This window comes from Nicotiana tabacum, chromosome 10 (assembly GCF_000715075.1).
Source record: "Nicotiana tabacum cultivar K326 chromosome 10, ASM71507v2, whole genome shotgun sequence".
NCBI classification, from domain to species: Eukaryota; Viridiplantae; Streptophyta; class Magnoliopsida; order Solanales; family Solanaceae; genus Nicotiana; species Nicotiana tabacum.
Window position 1 is genome coordinate 143,537,820 of NC_134089.1, and position 20,140 is coordinate 143,557,959.

The following is a 20,140-nucleotide window of genomic DNA, read 5'->3' on the forward strand; positions in this document are numbered from 1 at the left end:
GTCGAAAAACAAAGAATAATAAATTTTACAAACAATATTATAAATTGAAGTGAAAATAATAAAATAATTTTTATGGGGCCCAAATTCCTTCCAAAAAATATACGAGGAAAAACGAATGAGCGTGCGGGAAGGGCGGATGTAGCCCTCAGCTATGAGTTCAATTAAACTTATAACTTTCAATACAGAATATAAATTTATATGTAAAAATTTATTAAAATATCAATAAATATTAGATTTGAAATTATAATTTTAATTTAATGCTAAAAATCTTTAAAAGTTTGAGACGTAGAAATATGGTCAGTTGTCATGCGTATGAATTTTTTCTGTCCTTAGCGGCGGATCGGAGGGGAAGTCGAACTTTTTCAGCAACATTTTATAAGTTAGAGTACTTATCTCTCGCTAATTATGAGCAAAATATATTATGTACATACTATATGCGCCTAGTATTAAATTTTAGAAAGGTAGTTACAGTTTAGGTTTATAACTAATAGTTTGTTTGGCCAAGCTACAAAAATTAGTTTATTTTGAGAAGTATTTTTTTTCAAAATTGTTTTTCTCAAAAGTACTTTTGGCGAAAAACAAGTTGAATTTGGCTAATTAGTTTAAAAAGCACTTCTGAGCAATAATTAATATTTGGCTAAGCTTTAAAAAATTGCTTCTAAGTATATTTTTCTCAAAAGTGCTTCTCAAAAAAGTGCTTTTGGGAGAAACTACTTCTTCAAAATTATTTTGTTTTTCCTCAAAAACATTTTTTTTTCCTTTCAGAAGCTTGGTCAAACACTTTAATTTTTTGACCAAAAATGCTTTTGGCCCCAAAAAGCACTTGTGGCCAAAAATAAGATTGGGCAAACAGGCTATAAGACATGTGAGATAATTCCAAGTAGAAGCTTACCCATAGTTGTTGCAGTCAAGTTGCAATTTCAAAATGATGATTGATGAATGTGACAGATGAATGAAAGCTACTGTTGTAGTGAAGCAGCAAAAATCATGCCACTTTTAGTTGTCCATACAAAAGAGCGTTTACTTTTGAGGAGTTAGAAAATCCATTTAATGACGAAATTCACTTTGTCATTCTCGATGCTGCCGTCAATTCTCCGCCGTCCTCATCCATTTGTGCAACCAATGAAAATGACCTTTCTTTATATATATATATATGTATGTATGTATTTCTGATGCTATCATTTCAACTAATGCTACTATTACTACTCTACTCAATTATTCCTTATAGTTGTAGTTCAATAATACTAGTGTTCAGAGCAAATTGAGGAACTGAAGAACAGAAGTTTACCCGATGGAGATTGATTCAAGTGGGAATCCCAATTGGCTATTTGATTATGAGTTGATGACTGATATCACTTCCGCCGCCTCCGTCGCCGTCACTGATTTCCAGTCTCCGGCCACTATTGACTTCAGCTGGCCTGCTCAAACAATCTATGCCTCCTCTAATCTAATGTGAGTCTGCTCTTCTACCTTTAACTTAAGCACTTAGAAGCAGCGCGTTTTTATATGATTTTGAGTTTATGGTTTCTGGATACTAGAAAAGTCATCTTAGTGGGTTCTGGATAAATTATTTGAATATATTTAGTGGGGTTTTCACCACAAATATAGGATTTAGGATAAAGCTATTGGGTTCTGTCGAACCTAGGGGTATTCAAAATCGAACCGAAATCGAAAACCGAACTGAAACCGAAACCGAAGCTTAATGGCTTATTGGTATCGGGTTAACGATTTAACGGACGGGGAACAGATTGAAATTCTTTTATTAACGGCTTATCGGTTTGGGGGCGGATTATTCAATTTTCTTAACGGATAATGCGTTAACCCGTTAAGAATATATATACACATATAAAATTTATTTTTATCCATATATATATTAAATAATCAAAAACCCTTCTAACACTTCTAGTACTCTATCTCTATTCTCTATTACTAATTTATTATTAGACAAATTTTAATTGCTTGCTTTGCGCATTCTTTTCAATCCTATCAAACCAAAAATAATTTACTTGATTACTTCACGTATTCTTACCACCTCTAGACGGTGCAGTGGAAGTACCAAAACTTAACAAACAATAGATAGTTTAACGAGTAGAATCTGCTGTTAAATTGGGTTTAACATATAAATCTGCAGGTTTGCTTGCACGTAAAAAAAACGTCAGTCCGTAAATATTTTGGCAGGTGTTCTTGGATTGTTTAGAAATTAGAGCGGCATCTAAAGAAAATTGGAGCAGTTATAAAACAAGAGCAAGAAATCCCATTCTTTGACCAACATCAGCATACATTTGAAGCACGACGAAGCAAATTTTGGACCCTCGCGAAATTTGGTAAATTACGTCATGTGCAATATAGATTGAATTAGGCCGATAAACTGCCCCATAACCATCCGATAAGAGCTAAACCGATACCAATCCTCCCGATATCTTATCGGGTGACTAGCAGATTAATACATCTAAAGCCGATAACCAATAAGCCAAACCGTTAAAGAGTAAATAACCGCCCAATCGACCCGATAAGCAGTCCTACCCGAACCTGTAAGAAGAAAGCTTAATTCTTTAATTAGTCTATTGTCAGTTTCCGTAGAATTAAAGAAACCCATAAGAAAATTTTTACTATGCTTTTGCTCTACACTAGAATTCTTAAGCTCAAGAGAGTACTGAGGTACATGAAATGATGAAAATGAGAATATGAGATTAGATGATATTTAGGCATAGCTCTCTATGCTAATTTTTAACTCCAAGCGTGCGAGCTTTGCAAATTATGACTTGTTGTAATGGAAATAAAGCAGGAGGGTCGTGGTGGCGGACCCAGAATTTTATACAAGCGGGTTCAATCTAAGATCACGACAGTCAATTGTATAAGTACACCAATAAACACCATTTGCGCAAGGCTCTTTTTTTTTTCCATCACATGACTTCAAAATGAAGTCATATAATTTTTTTTATAAGTTCGGGAAATTTTTCTTTTTCTTTTTTTTTTTTTAAAAAAAGTCTATTTACTTTAAATGTTTGAAATTTATCTATATAAATTATCAAATTTATCGAAGTGTTCAACCAACTTACAAATCGTATTATAACTCTAAGAATTAAGAAATAAAACATACAAAGTTACAAACAAAACACGGCAAACAAGTTTTTTAAACTAAACTAATTAATCCAAAATGATTAAAGAAAAAGATATTGTATGCCAAAATAAAATTTTGAGTATAACACAAATTAACAATTTTAATATAATATAAACTAAAATTAAATTAAAAGATTACAAGTAATTTCAATAAAGCACTCTCATTCTTTGAGCAATACTTATGAAAAAAGAACCAAAATTCACTTTATGGAAAGCTTTAAATTTTTTTGAACTAAAATGAAGTTTAATAAGAATAGCAAGAAATCATGAGAAGTAGAAAAACAAGGACAAGAAAAGGAACAACAAAGCAACAATAAGCAAAATAATATACTCCTACCATTATAATAGAAGATGAAGTGGACGATGAATTCAAACGTGTCTTAAAGATATACGTTTAGGAGCAAAGCTAAAAAGAAATGATGCTTCAATTAAGCATTTTAGCGGGGGATCGAACTAGCATAACCTTAGACTTACTTTGAACCCGCTTGACTGTTGCTCTGCAACCTCTGTTTATATCAAGTGGGTTCAAGTCTTAGTATTTATCCCTTTTATGTGTATTTTTGCTGAAATTCACAAGTAAAAATAATGAATTTTTCCAATGAAGCGGGTTCAATTGAACCCCTTTCGTACAAGGTGGATCCGTCCCTGATCGTGGTAAGTGACACCTGGTGTCAAAATAGTCTTATTATGGGGTAGCAGGTAACTTCAACAAGAAATTGTCACTTTGGCCGGTCTATAGCTTGAAAAGTTGTTATTCTCTTTGTCCCACTTTATGTGGCAATGTTTGAATAGCAAGAAGTTTAAGAAAGAAAGGAACACTTTTGAAACTTTTGGTTTTAAACATGCCATAAACTTTGTGTGACTATAAAATCTTCTCATTAAGTAAAATGAGAAGTTTAAGTTGAGTTTTTCTAAATTTAGAAAGTTACGATTCTTTTTAGAACGAACTAAAAAGACTAAATAGGAAATGTTGCCACATAAACTGGAATCGGGGGTACTTTCGAACACAAGGAAATTGTCCATTACTCTGTGTTGAGGACTTGATGCTATAGATTTCCTCTCTAGATTACCTTACTTGAAGTTATAGAAAGACTTCAATCCTGTTCTGTAAATATATTTATTAGGACTCAAAACCATCAGCTTTTCCATCAAGGATATTGTAACAACTACGAAAGATGAACTTCTAATCTTATGGGCACATACCTGTCTGATGTCTTAAAAGGAAGATGCAGTGATGAGATCAGCATCTTTCTTTGTTATTACCATCTCCATATTCTGATGGTCACCTATCTCTTTCAGTGCAGAAACAGATTACACATTTGATGATTCAGAAGTTAGTAAGGAGGCAAGCTCACGAAAACGGTAAGTAAATTATCTGTTTCTCTTTTAGCACTGTTTGTGATGTTTTTTGGATGAACTCTTGATTATTACTTTCATCTTCCTTTAGAGATCTGAATCTGTTTAAATCTATGTTCTAAATGAAGGGCCAAGTGCCATATATATGCATTTTCGCGGTTTCTTTTGTGATTGGAGTTTAGCAGCCCACTAAATAAAAAAGAGCTTGTGATGCTAAAAGTCACACATGACAAAGGCTCTTCTTCCCAATAACATACCCAGTGTGTTCCCACAAGTGGGATCTCGGGAGGGTGGGGTGAACCCGTTCGATACCCCTACCTTATGTGAGGTAAGGAGCTTTGGTGAGAGAACTTTGCTGATTATTCAAGCCTATTTTCCTTGCGAGGTTCTTGGTTGTAGTTTAGTAACTTTATCAGCATAATGATATCCTATCATATGTTAGGCAAACGCAACTAGCTAGTTTCTTTATATTCGTTTTCATTTTTTTGTTTTATTAGAAAACTTTTGTTGCTTAGAGTAAAATTGTTTATCGGTCATCTCAATACTGATAGTATTATTTAAAATAAGGTTTCTATATAGTCAAGTCATAGCCAACCTCTATACTGAAGGCTGGCCACATATACCTTTTGTCCAGATTCTCCACCCTTCCTCTTGCTAATCTCCACCACTGAACTCAGGCATGGATATAAAACATGGGTACATGTGCAAACTCTTACATTCAGTTTAAGAGTACCAATGTGGTGTGAGTTGGTGTTTTCCTGTTCCAAGCATGTATTAGGGTTGTAGTATTATAATTGCTGTAAAGTATAGAGACAATAGAGAAATCTCTCTTGTGTTGTATTCAAGAAGTAACAAGTATATATACAAGTACATAGAACCTTAACTATGGAAATAATCAAAAAGGAAATCCTATAAGTATGCTGTAAATCCCTATAATTATGCTAGCTATGTATATTACATAAGATTATGTCTACATTCATTATCTAACACTCTCCCTCAAGCTGGATCATAAATATTGATCATGCCCAGCTTGTTACAAAAGTAATCAACTCGAATTCCATTCAACGCCTTTGTGAACAAATCAGCCGGTTGCTCTCCTGTCTTCACGTAGCCAGCGGAGATCAAGTTCTCCTGAATCTTCTCACGAATAAAATGGCAGTCAACCTCAATATGCTTAGTTCTTTCATGATACACCGGATTTGACGCAATATGGAGGGCAACTTGATTGTCACACCAAAGTTTTGCTGTATTGGATGCTCTAACCCAATTTCAGTCAACAGATGATGTATCCACATAATCTCACATGTAGACTGTGACATAGCTCTATACTCGGATTCTGCACTAGATCAAGATACAACACTTTGCTTCTTACTCCTCCATGATACCAAGTTTCCTCCAACAAAGACACAATAACCTGTAGTAGATCTTCTATCAATTTTCGATCCAGCCCAGTCAGCATCTGCAAAACACTCAATACGAGTATGATTGTGATTGCTATATAATATGCCAAGTCCAGGAGCTCCTTTCAAGTAACACAAAATCTGTTCCAAAGTTGCCTAATGTTTGACCGTTGGTGAAGACATGAACTGGATAACAACACTTACCGCAAAAGCAATCTGGACGAGTCACAGTAAGGTAGTTTAATTTCCCAACTAACCTCCTGTATCTCTCTGGATCGTCAAAAGGATCACCATCATCTTTCATAAGATGCACATTAGGAACCATTGGAGTACTGCAAGGTTTAGCTGCCAACTTTCCAGTTTCTACAAGCAAGTCAAGAATGTACTTTCTCTGAGACAAAAGAATTCCCTTCTTGCTTCTGTTTACTTCTACTCCCAAAAAGTATTTCAACTGGCCTAAGTCCTTTTTATGAAACCTAGTATACAGAAAAGACTTGAGGGAAGAAGTCCCAGCATAGTCACTTCCTGTGATAACAATATCATCAACATATACAACGAGGAGAATAGTACCAGCTACTGATTTCCGATAGAAGACTGAGTGATCGCACTTTCTCATTTTCAACCCAAACTCTTGAACTACCTCACTGAACTGAGTGATCGCACTTACTCATTTTCAACCCAAACTCTTGAACTACCTCACTGAACTTGCCAAACCAAGCTCGTGGACTCTGCTTCAAGCCATACAAGGACTTCTTCAAATGACAGACTTTTCCATACTCCCCTAAGCAACAAAACCGGGTGGTTGCTCCATATACACTTCCTCCTGAAGATCACCATGAAGGAACACATTCTTGATATCCAACTGATGTAAAGGCCAATTCTCGGACGCAGCTAGAGAAATAAATAAGCGGATAGAAGTGAGTTTGGCAACCGGGGAGAAGGTGTCAGAATAATCCCCCCATAAGTCTGAGCATACCCTTTCGCCACAAGTCTGGCCTTAAGTCTTGCCACAGAACCATCTGGATTAACTTTACGGAGATGGAGTTTAGAGAAACAATCATAGATCTAGACGTAGAGGATAAGTGGCCATAGGAAACAAAGTTAGCAACAGAATATGTCGATTTGCAAGTATTGTACCTTTGAGAAGAGCAATAGGAAGATCAAGGTTATCTGAAGGATCAAGCAAAGAAGAATCAAATGATGCAGGAACTGGTGCGGGACATGTATCATTTGTCTCTCGCCTCCGCGAATAAACTTGAACAATTGGAGGTCTTGCTGGAGCAGGTACTGAAGGCATAATAGTCGATTGGTGCTCAATAGAAGAACTGGGAGATCGAAGAGTATCATCTAATTGTTCTGTCAAAGTACGGGTAGCCTGATATACTAGCCACTCATCTTCCTCCCCCTGGCTTGTAGAAATGGGAGGTGCATAGAAGAATGGTGTAGTCTCTGAAAATACCACATCAGTTGACACTATATATTTGCCAAGCTCAGTAGAATAACATCGATACCCCTTCTGAAGGCGAGAATAGCCCAGGAAAACACACTTCACAGCCTTGGGATCCAACTTGGTAAGAGATGGTCGAACATCTCGAACATAACATGTGCTTCCAAACACCTTAGGTTCCACCGGAAATAATGACTTGTTCGGAAAAAGAACACTATAAGGCATATTACCATCGATTACACTAGATGGCATGCGATTAATCAGAAAACAAGCCGTAGAAACCGCATCAGCCCAGAACTGTTTAGGAACCTTCATTTGGAACAAAAGTGCTCGAGCTGTCTCAAGTAGATGCCTATTCTTCCTCTCAACAACTCCATTTTGAGAGGGTATATCAACACATGAAGACTGATGTAATATGCCATGTTGTCTCATGTAGGACTGAAATAACTCTGACATGTATTCTTTAGCGTTATCACTCCTTAGAGTACGTACTGAAGCATTGAATTGAGTTTTGACTTCAGCACAAAAGGCAGAAAAATAAGTAAACATTTCAGAGTGGCTCTTCATAAAGTAAATCCAAGTCATTCGAGAAAAATCATCTATAAAAGTGACAAAATACTTATGCCCAGTTTTAGAAACAACCGGACATGGTCCCCAAACATCAGAATGGGCCAACTCAAAAGCTCACTCAACTCGCTTATTAACCCTTGGACTTAACGAGATGCGATGGTGTTTTGCAAATCAACATGACTCATAATCCAATGATGAAATATTCTGAAATTGAAGATAGAGCTTCTTTAACAAAGGCAAAGAGGGATGTCCAAGTCGACAATGTGCTTCAAAAGGAGACACGATACTAGAGCATGCAACAGACCGTGGCTCCCAGTCATCAAGAATGTAGAGATCACCAATATATATCCTTTACCAATAACCTACATCGTCTTAAGATCTAAAAACAAACAATGATCGGGAAAAAATGCAACACAACAATTAAGGTCTTTGGTAATTTTACTAACAAAAATCAAGTTAAATGCCAAGTTTGGTAAACTTAATACAGATGACAGGGTAATAGAGGAAGTTGGTTTAACAATCCCAGATCCAACACTGCTATAAGTTGATCCATCAGCTACAGTAACCGGAGAGGGTGCTTTATGTGAGCGAAAGCTAGAAAAAATATTTGGATTACCTGTCATGTGATTTGTAGCACCAAAATCGATCACCTATTTATTGGAAGAGGTGATAAGACATGTTTTATCTGACCCAGCAAAGGCAGTAACTGAAGAAGATTCCTTAACTGATTTATGATATTGAAGGAATTTTAGAAACTCATCCGAAACCAAGATTGTTGGACTAGGAGTTGTTGCATTATTATTCTTTACCATCATTTTTTTCTTTCAATAACAAACTGATTAAACTAACAGAGGTCCCCGAAGCTAAAAGATACTCAAACAGATCCTGGTAGACACGAAATCAACAATCTATTGAACAGGATTCAACTTTAATAATCCACTCAACCAAATCAGAGAACCAAACGAATTTGTCCCCAACTCAAACAAAATTAGAGACCAACAAAGTTTAAGGAAAGACCCAACAGACAATATCAAGTTACTAATCAATCACCACAGTGAGTCAAAAATAAAGATGCAAGCTACTCACACAGGCAACCTCCAAGAAAAATACCACAGAATTAAAGAAATCGAATAACCAATAAACCAAACTCAAACCTGACCAAACAAAGTGAGAATAAGATTTGGTCTGAGTTTGTTCTTTGCCAAAATGTGGTTCTATGATCAGAGAACCACCACAAGTCAATTGGAAATGTCAAAAAGACCTCAGATTAGCTTACGACCAAGGAATTTCCGGCAGCGGATTCGACTCAACTCCGGCAAGCAGTAGACATGCTCTGATACCATGTAAAGTATAGAGACAATAGAGAAATCTCTCTTGTGTTGTATTCAAGAAGTAACAAGTATATATACAAGTACATAAGAGCCTTAATTATGGAAAGAATCAAAAAGAAAATCCTATAAGTCTGCTGTGAATCCCTATAATTATGCTAGCTATGTATATTACATAAGATTATGTCTACATTCAGATTATGTCTACATTCATTATCTAACAATTGCCAATTTCCATTTGAAGGAATGTCATCTTGAATTTGAACTGGTTAAGTAGAACTCTGTGTTTCAAGCCTCACTGTCCAATCTATCTAATTGCTATTACAGAAACCAAAACATTAGACAAAGCTTTATATAAAAATATGCATCCTTTTCAATAGTTGATTATGAAAATATAGCTTCAATGGACTGTTCATCCTATTTTTGGGATTCTCACATTATACCTATTTTTAATTGTCTCATTGTGTTGGAGTGTTTTTAGGATGGATGCAGTTGATTAAGAAAAAAAGGCTTTAACTTCATTTGAGTAACCACAAAGATACATGTGTACTAACAAAAATTTATTTAAATCACATGTGCGCAAAAGTTAATATTTGCTCGTGCATTCCATCAACTAAAAATAGGTGAGAGATGCGTGGTGCATTATTGCTGGTTTGGAGTGAGATGTATGACCTACTCGAGTTGCTTCTCTCCTACCAAGCATAAGTTGAAAGTCAAGAAGAAAGGGAATTATGAGATAACAAGATCACAATTTCAATTTTGAAATCCAAAGTTCAATGGTACCAAACAATTCAAAATAATAGCAAGACAGGCATCAACATGTAGAACGTTATACCTTGTCATGAATTAAGCTTAGTAGTAGAGGTCCATAAGTCTTACTATGTTCAGTTTAGTCCCTATCTTTATTTTCTTGTTTTTACAATTAGGTCCTACTAAATCCCTTCTAGTAGGGACACGAGGTAGTCAATGGTGTAATAGGTTGTTACATTAGAATCCAATGCTGGATTCCTATTTAGCTGGCATATGTACGCATGTTTTTCTTATCAGAAATATTATCCAACTTTCTCTCTATCTTCTTCTTCTTTCCCTCTCCTTCCCTATTCTGCTTCTTCACGACTGAGCTTGTTTATAGCTCAGCTCGTGACATACTTACCTAAACATACAACAACAACAATTACTCAGTAAAATCCCATATAGTGGGGTCTGGGGAGGGTAATGTATACGCAGACCTTACCCCTGCCCTTACCCCTGCCCTGATAGGGGCAGAGATGCTGTTTCTGATAGACCCTCGGCTCAGAAAGACGAAAATAAAATAAGAAACAAGAAAAGAGAATTCATTAGTAACTCCAATAGAAACCGTAATAGTAAGAGAAGCATAAAAACCAAAAGATGAATGACATGCAATAACAGTAACCAGAATCTAAGGCCCGGGCTATGATAAACAACAAGAATAGTGTGGGTTCCACATAAACTGCAAGCCATCTAAGATCAACCCTAATCCACCCCGCCTCACCCCCGGTATGAAGTAAGGAAAGCTTTACTACCCCTATCCTACAACCCTAATGCTTGACCTCCAGGCCTTCCTATCAAGGGCCATGTCCTCGGAAATCTGCAGTCGTACCATGTCCTGCCTGATCACCTCTCCCTAATACTTCTTAGGTCTCCCTCTACCTCTTCTCGTACCCACCACGGCCAGCCGCTCGCACCTCCTCACCGGTGCATCAAGGCTTCTCCTCTGCACGTGCCCGAACCATGTGAGCCTCGCTTCCCGCATTTTGTCATCCACAGGGGCGACACCCACCTTCTTCGAATATCTTCATTCTTAATCTTGTCTATCCTAGTGTACCCGCACATCCACCTCAGCATCCTCATCTCTGCTACTTTCATCCTCTGGATATGAGAGTTCTTAACCGGCTAACACTCTGCCCCACACAACATGGCCGGTCTAACCACAACTCTATAAAACTTACCTTTGAGTATCGGTGGCACTTTCTTGTCGCACAAGACTCCAGATGCAAGCCTCCATTTCATCCAGCCCGCCCCTATGCGGTGAGTGACGTCCTCGTCGATCTCTCCGTCCCCCTGAATCATCGACCCAAGGTACTTGAAGCTATCTCTCTTTGGGATGACCTGTGATCCAAGCCTCACGTCCCCGCCTACTTCCCTCGACTCAGCGCTAAACTTGCACTCCAGGTACTCTGTCTTAGACCTGCTCAATTTGAAACCCTTAGACTCGAGAGTCTGTCTCCAAACCTCCAATCTCTCGTTAACATCGGCCCTCGTCTCGTCAATTAGAACTATGTCATCAACAAATAACATACACCATGACACCTCCCCTTGAATATGGTGTGTCAAAGCATCCATCACCAAGGCAAATAAGAACGGGCTAAGCACAGAGCCTTGGTGTAATCCCATAACAACCGGGAAATGCTGCGAGTCGCCTCCCACAGTCCTAACCTTAGTCTTAGTTCCATCATACATGTCCTTGATCGCTCGTATGTAGTCTACCGCCATGCCCTTCGCCTCAGACATCTCCAAAGCACCTCCCTAGGAACCTTATCATACGCTTTCTCTAAGTCAATAAACACCATGTGCAGATCCTTCTTCTTATCCCTGTACTGTTCCACCAACCTCCTAATAAGGTGGATAGCTTCCGTAGTGGAGCGGCCCGACATGAACCCAAACTGATTGTCGGATATAGACGTCATCTTTCTCACCCTCACCTCCACCACCCTCTCCCAGACTTTTATGGTATGGCTAAGTAACTTGATACCCCTATAATTGTTACAGCACTGGTTATCACCTTTGTTCTTGTACAACGGTACCACTGTACTCGACCTCTATTCCTCCGGCATCCTCTTCGTCCTAAAAATTACATTGAACAACCCAGTAGCCATTCCAATCCTGCTCTACCTACACACTTCCAAAACTCAACCCGAATTTCATCTGGCCCAGTCGCTCTACCCCTACTCATCTTACGCAAAGCCCCCACGACATCCTCCACCTTAATGCGCCTACAATACCAAAAATCTCGGAGACTCTCCGAATGCCCCAAGTCCCCTAGCGCTATATCCCGGTCCCCCTCATCATTTAGAATACCATAAAAGTACGTCTGCCATCTCTGCTTAATCTAAGACTCTCCCATCAATACTCTACCATCCTCGTCTTTGATGCACCTTACTTGGTGCAGATCCCGGGCCTTCCTCTCCCCCGCTTTAGCCAGCCGAAACAACTTCCTTTCCCCGCCTTTCTCCCCTAATTCCTTGTATAGACGGCTAAACGCTGCATTCTTAGCCTGCGTAACCGCCAGCTTTGCCTCCTTCCTAGCCACTATGTACCTCTCTCTATTCGCACTCCTCTCCTCCTCGCTTGTGCTCCCTGCTAACTTCGCATACGCTACCTTCTTCACCTCCACTTTACCTTGGACTATGTCATTCCACCACCAGTCTCCTTGGTGCCTGCCAGAAAAACCCTTCGACACACCTAGCACCTCTCTCGCCGCCTCCCTCACATAGTTCGCCGTCGTCGACCACATAGTGCTCACGTCTCCACTACTCCTCCAAGCTCCCATAGCGGATAGCCTCCCCTCCAACTCCTCGGCTTTATCCTTGGTTAAAGCTCCCCATCTAATCCTCGGTCGGCTACGAGCATACCTCTTCTTCCTCTTCCCGATGTCCAGCACTAAGAGCCTATGCTGAGTCGCGAGGGTCTCTCCCAGGATAACCTTGCAATCCTTGCACAACCCTCTAAACATCACATTGCAATATCCAGCGACAGAGAGGGCAAACTCACATAAGAAATCAGTACTTAGTGCCCCAGGGTTTTGGTCTAGTGGTATGAGCGCATCATATGACGTGTGGGTTAGGCGCATGTCACACATTCCAGGCCTGGTATTTAAGTGGAGAAGGGTAGACTGCGTCACTGCCCCTCGGGGGTTTCTCAGTCATAAAGAAAATCAATATTTTGGTTCAATTTTTATATATAGGGTTTGCGTGTGGTATTTGCGTAAACTTAGAAGAAAAAAGGACTAACTTGGAAAAGACGAGTTATGTAAAGTAGATTAGTAGACTAGAAGTAGCAACAGGAAGAGCTTGAAAGGAAACAAAGTTGCCGCTACATCAAAGTTTCAACAAGCTTGTGAGCTACTTCTTCAGCTTGTATGAAGCTGTATCAAACTAACTGAAGTACATGGCTGACTACAAGCCTTCTAATAACCTGTTGGTTGATAACTTTGTCCAGTTTCCCTCTTTCCAAGGAAAACAATCTTTCAAAAGGTTCACCATTAAAGTGAGTTGCTAATAACCCTCCCTCTCATCCCCCAAAACAAGAAAATGTGATAGAACCGGGAGGTTTTGAAGTGTTAAAGCCAGTTGTTTTAGATATCATTTTCCATGCGGAGACCAATTCCATTTGAATTGGTGTTATTTATTTCTTTGCTTGGCTATGTGTTTTAACTTTATATACAGGTCCAGAATTGAATGTTGCAGCTCCCCGAGGTCTAAGGCAAGTCGAGAGAAATTACGAAGGGACAGACTAAATGAGAGGCATGATCTCTCCCTCTAGATTTTTCTCTTGTGATATATATATACTTCCTTATGAGTTCTCACATCTAAATCTGTCATCATCTAGGTTCCTTGAATTGAGCTCTGTCCTTGATCCTGGAAGGCCACCTAAAACTGAGAAAGTTGCAATTCTGAGTGATGCTCAAAAGATGCTGATTGAGCTGCGAACTGAAACCCAGAAGCTGAAGGAGTCAAATGAGGAACTGCAAGAGAAGATTAAAGAACTTAAGGTGTAGTTCTAGTTCTGGTGGTACTGAATATCTACTTTCATCCATGCTAATTTTCCGTTATCTTGATTCCAGTAATAATAGTGAGTGGACGGGATTCTTTTCTTTAGCTCTCTTCAGGCACTTACAGAAGAAAAAATCTTTGTCTGTTCAGGCAGAGAAGATTGAGCTCCGTGATGAAAAGCAAAGGCTAAAGGAAGAAAAAGAGAATTTGGAGCAGCAGGTTAAAACCTTAGCTTCTAAACCAGGCTTTCTCTCCCATCCCTCTGCCATGGGAGCTGCATTTACTGCGCAAGGACAAGTTGCTGGCAACAAACTGATGCCTTTCATTGGTTATCCTAGTGTTGCGATGTGGCAATTCATGCAACCTGCTGTTGTTGACACATCACAAGATCATGTGCTCCGTCCACCAGTTGCTTAAGCTGGACTTGCCAGGTGACTTGCTACTGGAGCTTTAGTCTTTTTGTTGCTCCTATGCATGTTAAAGGTGACAGACAACTGAGACAATTTGCTGGTTGTATTTATTGGTCTTTGATGTATGAGTCCGACTTGATGTTTTGCTAAATCGTGTACATGCCGGGTACTCACCCGAAAAACAGTCCCAAAAAACAGTTTGTGTATTATAATTCCTAAATGGGATTCCTTCTGAAATAATCGAACTTGGTTTTATGTATATTAAAGGCGTAATGGCTTCCTGGCCACTTAAACTTGCATCAGTTTTAAAAGCCAATACATGAACTTGCACTTTTCCCATTTGAACACTCCAACTTGATGCAATAAATACTAATAAACACATTTGACCGTTGACTATGCCTATGTGGAAGCCGCACAACTGACATGGCTAATTGTGTGCATATCACGCTACAAAGGCGCGTGGATAGTCATTATTTTTATTAAAAAAGAAAAAAATGACCTTTCTCTTTCCCTTCTATTTTTCCCTCGTCTTCCCTGCCAAACTCCCACCTCCCCTTTCCCCCTCCCACTTCTATTCTACCATAGCCACTTCTAGCAAAACATAGAACACAACCCAAACAAAGGAAAAAGCTCAGAACCTTAGCACACCTCCCACGCACTCGCATAACTCCTTCCAAGATATCAACAACAAACTCCAATAACCATGGGAAGTAAAATCGGAGCTTATGTTTACAGTCTCATTCAACAGTAAATTGGTGGACAACCCTTTAGTATTGTGAGTGGGGCCGCTGATGAGATATTGGCCGTGTTAAAAGACGGCAACTTTAAGAACCCTGAAAAGAAATTGGAAATTAAAAAGCTGTTAAACCCTATTTCGGACCAGGTATTTGATAAGTTGGTGTCAAATGGGCAACTCATCACTGACTACCAATTAGATGGTCGCGATGATGGCGACGAAGCTCTTGATTGTGATGTTAGTGTAGCAGTTGAGTTTGAGGAGAATGAAGACGAAGAAGAAGATGAAGAGAGTGAGCTTGATGATGAAGAGGAGGATGATGTTGTGCTGGAAGCCGATGGTTCTGGCGCTATGCAGATGGGCAGTGGCATTGAGGAAGATGAGATGCAGGAGGCGGATGAAGGAATGACTTTGAATGTTCAGGACATAGATTGTTATTGGCTTCAAAGAAATATTTCTCAAGGTTATCAAGAAGCTTATTATTTAGGCTGGTATATCAGAACTCGATTGAACTTCAGTCTTCATTATCGGAGCTTATATTTACAGTCTCTATTATCGGAGCTTTTGTTTACAATTCGTGAAGAAGGGAAAGAGAAGAAAAAATAGAAATTTAATAAATTAATTTTGGAATAGGACAGGGTCCACAAATTGGGACCTTGAACATACAGGTGTCAACAAAATGTGAATGAATGGATAATGTGGCTATATAAAAGATTTGCTTGTTTTGCTTGAGTGGTCACTTTGGTATCTTCTGCTTCCTGTCCTCACTACCAGAATTCCTTTCCTTACTCTAGGATTTACTGTTTTGAGTTTCCCCGATACCTAGTGCTTGTTTGATCTGCTATGGTTGCTATGGGAGAGGTCAGTCTGGGTTCGATTCATGTGGTTATAATTATTCACATCAAGGCTAACTCGCTGAAACACGTATTTTCAGACTATTTGCATTGTTACAAGCAATATATTGAGGAAGTTTGACAGTGATCTTTCTTTAAACCTTTGTTAGACATCAGCATAGGTCTTGTAAGACTCCATATTTATTGCCTCTAGTGATTCTACTGAATCAAGAAAGTATCCAAAGCTAAAAGAAATCTGTAGCAATGCTTTAGATAGAAAATCTCAATGCTAAAGTCCATTATATCTCCGTCAATAATTTGCAACATTCATAAAATAGAATGTGTTGAACAAACAACCAGGACTGAGGAAAAGCAGGTACAAAATATAAATTGAATCAACAATATAACGAAAAAAGACAACAACATGAAATATTGTTTGAAGGCTTAAAGAAAGAACATCAGCATAACCGAAAAGCCAAATCCAACTGTAGAACCAGCAATGACGCGGATTTTATCAGCTGATGATGGGGCAGGTGGGGAAGGTGCAGGAACACTAGAAGGAGGCAATCCTGGGGCCTCAACAACAGGGGTTGTTGGACTGCCAGCAGGAGGCATGGCAGGGCTGTGAGCGTGGGAAGACTTGGAAGGTGACAGTGCAGGGGAACTCTTAGGTGCATGTTTTGGTGAGGGTGCTGATGAAGACTTGGGAGATGGTGACGAAGAGGGAGGGGAAGTAACTGGGGTGGTGGAAGGGGCAGATGCTGGTGGAGTTGTAGGGGTTGACGGTGGTGGAGTTGCGGGGGTTGATGGTGGTGGAGCTGTGGGAGTTGCTGTTGGCGGAGTAGCCGGTTTGGCTGGTGGGGGTGGAGAAGCCTTGGTAAGAATGTTGACTTCGAGTTTCATTCCTGAGCCACAATGTCCACCAGTTCCACATATGAAGTATCTCTTGCCGACAGAAGCTAGAGTAATGACTGTCATGCCTCCACTATAAATTGCAATAGGATTTGTGTTGTCACAGGAGTCATATTGAGCCTTTGTAACTTCAAGCACAGTATGGCTTGGAGCATATGAAAAAGCTGTCAAGAAAACACAACATTAGGTTTAACATCTAATACTCGTATCTACAACAAGAAAAGTGCCAGACTCCGTCCGTAAAGACAAAAGCTGACAATTTGTAAAGTCAAGATCAGCGGAAAAATCTGCCTGATCAAGCTCAAAATTGACATTTTCAGCCAGTTTGAGTGCAGGAATTAGAGTGTAAGACTCTGGCAAAGGCTCTCATTCTTTGTACCAAACAATATAAGATACATTCTTCTTTTCTACAAATGTGATCTTACGAAAGGGAGGATCACTATAATCCATTTTACAAAGTGCAAAAAAGATTTGTTTTCTTGGAAACATTATGTAAATATTGAGATGACTTACTTATTTTATCTCCAACGAAGAACTTTTGAGATGCAACCCATGATTGAAGATCACTAGTTTGGTCCCATCCACCATTAGGACTTCCCACTGTGTAATCTGTAGCCATGGCTGACCCAAGCACCATAGCTATGACAGCCAAACTACTCAATAGTCTTAGCATCGCCATTTCAATCAGCAGAAAATTAGCTAATTTGGGCATAAAACTGCTGCCAAATTAGCTAATTTGGATATCTTAAGAGTAGTATCTTGGCTCTTGCAAGATTTAGCTATTTAATGCAACTGTATTAGAGTAAGGACAAAGCCCGTTGAATAAGGAGAAGTTCTTTATTATAATCTCAAGAGCCACTGACAGCTTGTTCTTTAAAAAAAATGTCATTTCTCAGTTTTATTTTTTACTTTTTGGTTTTGCTTGAATGCTACTCTGAGATAGTTGACTTCTTTTTTAGTGCAAATAACACAAGAACATGCTAAATGGTGGAGCATTATGTAAAATCTTGACAATGATTCATTCAGAAAATTTCGTAAAAATTAAGAATTATAAAAATTAAGGAAATCAATTGTTTTAAATATTGAGTTTTATATGGTCGTTTTCTATAGTTGATATTTTGTTGACGAAGAAACAAGGAAACATGGAAGCCATGCCTAAACAGAAGACTTATTTCTAATCCAGGAGGAGATTATCTAATCAATACTACTTACAATACAAGGCCCCACCATCACAATCTTATTTCAGAATGAATGATAAAAAAATTAAAAAGAGAATAATTTTGGTGCCTGTCATGTAACTGTATGCACGTTCTTACTAGTTTCTTGCTATTTATAATTGCCACTAGATAATGGAGATGCTCAAAGTCTTAATTTCATATAGAATCTCTCTCTCTAAAACGTGCTTGATGTTGAACAGGTCAAATCAAATCACAATGGATACCTAGATAATCAATTCTTAATTAGATAATTATAATTAGACAAAGATCACATTCTAATTCCTTGCATGAGGAGAACAATTAGAAAGCACACAAATAGTGTCTCTTCCATTGGAATGGATATTTTCCTACTTTTTCTTGCCAACTACTTCTTCCAAATAAATTAGGTCGTACCAATTCGCAATGCCAACAATGCGTTCACGAATTTGACAGAACAGTGTTTCAGAGTCGAATTCTTAATAGATTTAAATATACATATTTCAAAATTTACTTAATCCACTCTAGATCATTATGTCTAAATTCTGAATCCGCCACAATGTATTGTTTTTCTTGATTAAGAATCACGATCAAAATCTAAACTTACAAATGATACGAACAAATAATATTAGTGGGTAATATAAATTTGGAACTACTTTACATGTTCAAACGGTAGCATTATTTGCAAAATGCAACTTACTGTATAAATTTGCAGCTGCAACTTGTCGAAGACTAATTCAGATATGTCTTTTACTAAAATATGAAAATATAGTTTGATTTTACTTTTTGCAGAGAGAACTAATTCCAAGTATTAAAATTATTACACGAGTAAAGCTTCCAATACATTGTCTCATTTGTTCAAATACATGTACGAAAATTATTACAGGTCACCCTTTCCCCTTTAAACCCTTTTAACAACTTCATTGACAAGAAAGAGCAAAAATGTCTCGTCATGGAATGACTAATTCTTTTTACTATTCTTTATTTATTATCCACTCTTGAGTTAAAGAAAAATGTTAGTTTCACACAGAAGTATGCTAAGGGGGGCCCGACGAATTTTGTGGCCTAAACCCAAAATTTATGAGGGGCCTTAATTTTTTATTTTTTTTATTATTTATTTGAAGTCTATTTTTTTAGCTTTTCTTAGATACAAAGTTATTAATAATTTTCTTATAATCAATAACTCCTAATAAGTATTTCTCAATTGACAAGAAGCTAATCCATTTAACCTTTCTTGTGACATTGTTGTTCTTATGGAAGATTTTATCAATTTTAATTTTGAAAACTTCTTTCCGCTGAAGCAACGGTAGCAACATGAGTTATGAACATTATTCTGTAAGCAATATAGGCATTTGGAAAAAAATTAAATCTTTTATTTGATTAAGGCCTCATTTTTTTTAAAGATTAAGACATCTGAATCTGAATACACATCTGAATATCAAGATGTGTATTAAGATTAAAACATCTGAATCTGAATACACATTTGAATATATTAAGATGTGTATTAAGATTTGAATAGAAATAATTAAGACTGTCTGATTTTTAACACCTGAATTTATAGAATTTATTTTTATTCGAAAATTAATAAACATAAAATTCAAATGAAATACTAACTAATCTAATATTCTATCAATAAAATATATAGGTTTTTAAAATACGATAGTTGTTGGTGGTGATGGCTAAAGGGTGAATGCCGACTAGAGATGGTGGTTGGTGGTAGTTTTGGTTGATGATGGTGGTTCATGATAATAGCTAGTACTGATTGGTAGTGGTGACGATTATGATTGAGGATGGTGGTGGTGGGTGGCGATAGTTAATAATGGCGGATGGTGGTAGTAGTTGTGACTGAGGAAGGTGGTAGATGGGTGGTGGTAGGTTATCATGATGGGCAGTGCCGACTGTGGTTGTTGATGGTTATGGGGTGGTTAGTTGTGGTAGTTAAGGTGGATGAGTGTTAATTGTGGGTGAGAATGATGGTGGTCGGAGTGTTGAGATAGCGGGTGGTGATGGTCGATAACGGTGGCGGCTATGATTGAGGATGA

The 20,140-nt window shown here is 38.2% G+C and overlaps 2 protein-coding genes across 2 annotated transcripts; one reads left to right on the forward strand and one right to left on the reverse strand.

Moving 5' to 3' along the window:
• Nucleotides 1-1,171: 1,171 nt before the first annotated feature.
• LOC107813262 (transcription factor ILR3-like) lies at nucleotides 1,172-14,690 on the forward strand. Its single transcript, XM_075223381.1, has 5 exons — nucleotides 1,172-1,452; nucleotides 4,420-4,482; nucleotides 13,688-13,765; nucleotides 13,851-14,013; nucleotides 14,165-14,690. Exons 1-5 carry the CDS (start codon nucleotides 1,292-1,294, stop codon nucleotides 14,429-14,431), a joined length of 732 nt encoding a protein of 243 aa, XP_075079482.1. The 5' UTR covers nucleotides 1,172-1,291; the 3' UTR covers nucleotides 14,432-14,690.
• A 1,579-nt stretch (nucleotides 14,691-16,269) lies between these two features.
• Nucleotides 16,270-17,761, reverse strand: LOC107813261 (uncharacterized). The gene is made up of 2 exons (XM_016638506.2): nucleotides 17,419-17,761; nucleotides 16,270-17,069 (listed from the first exon to the last, which is right to left on the reverse strand). Exons 1-2 carry the CDS (start codon nucleotides 17,615-17,617, stop codon nucleotides 16,438-16,440), a joined length of 831 nt encoding a protein of 276 aa, XP_016493992.1. The 5' UTR covers nucleotides 17,618-17,761; the 3' UTR covers nucleotides 16,270-16,437.
• Between the last annotated feature and the right edge of the window lie 2,379 nt (nucleotides 17,762-20,140).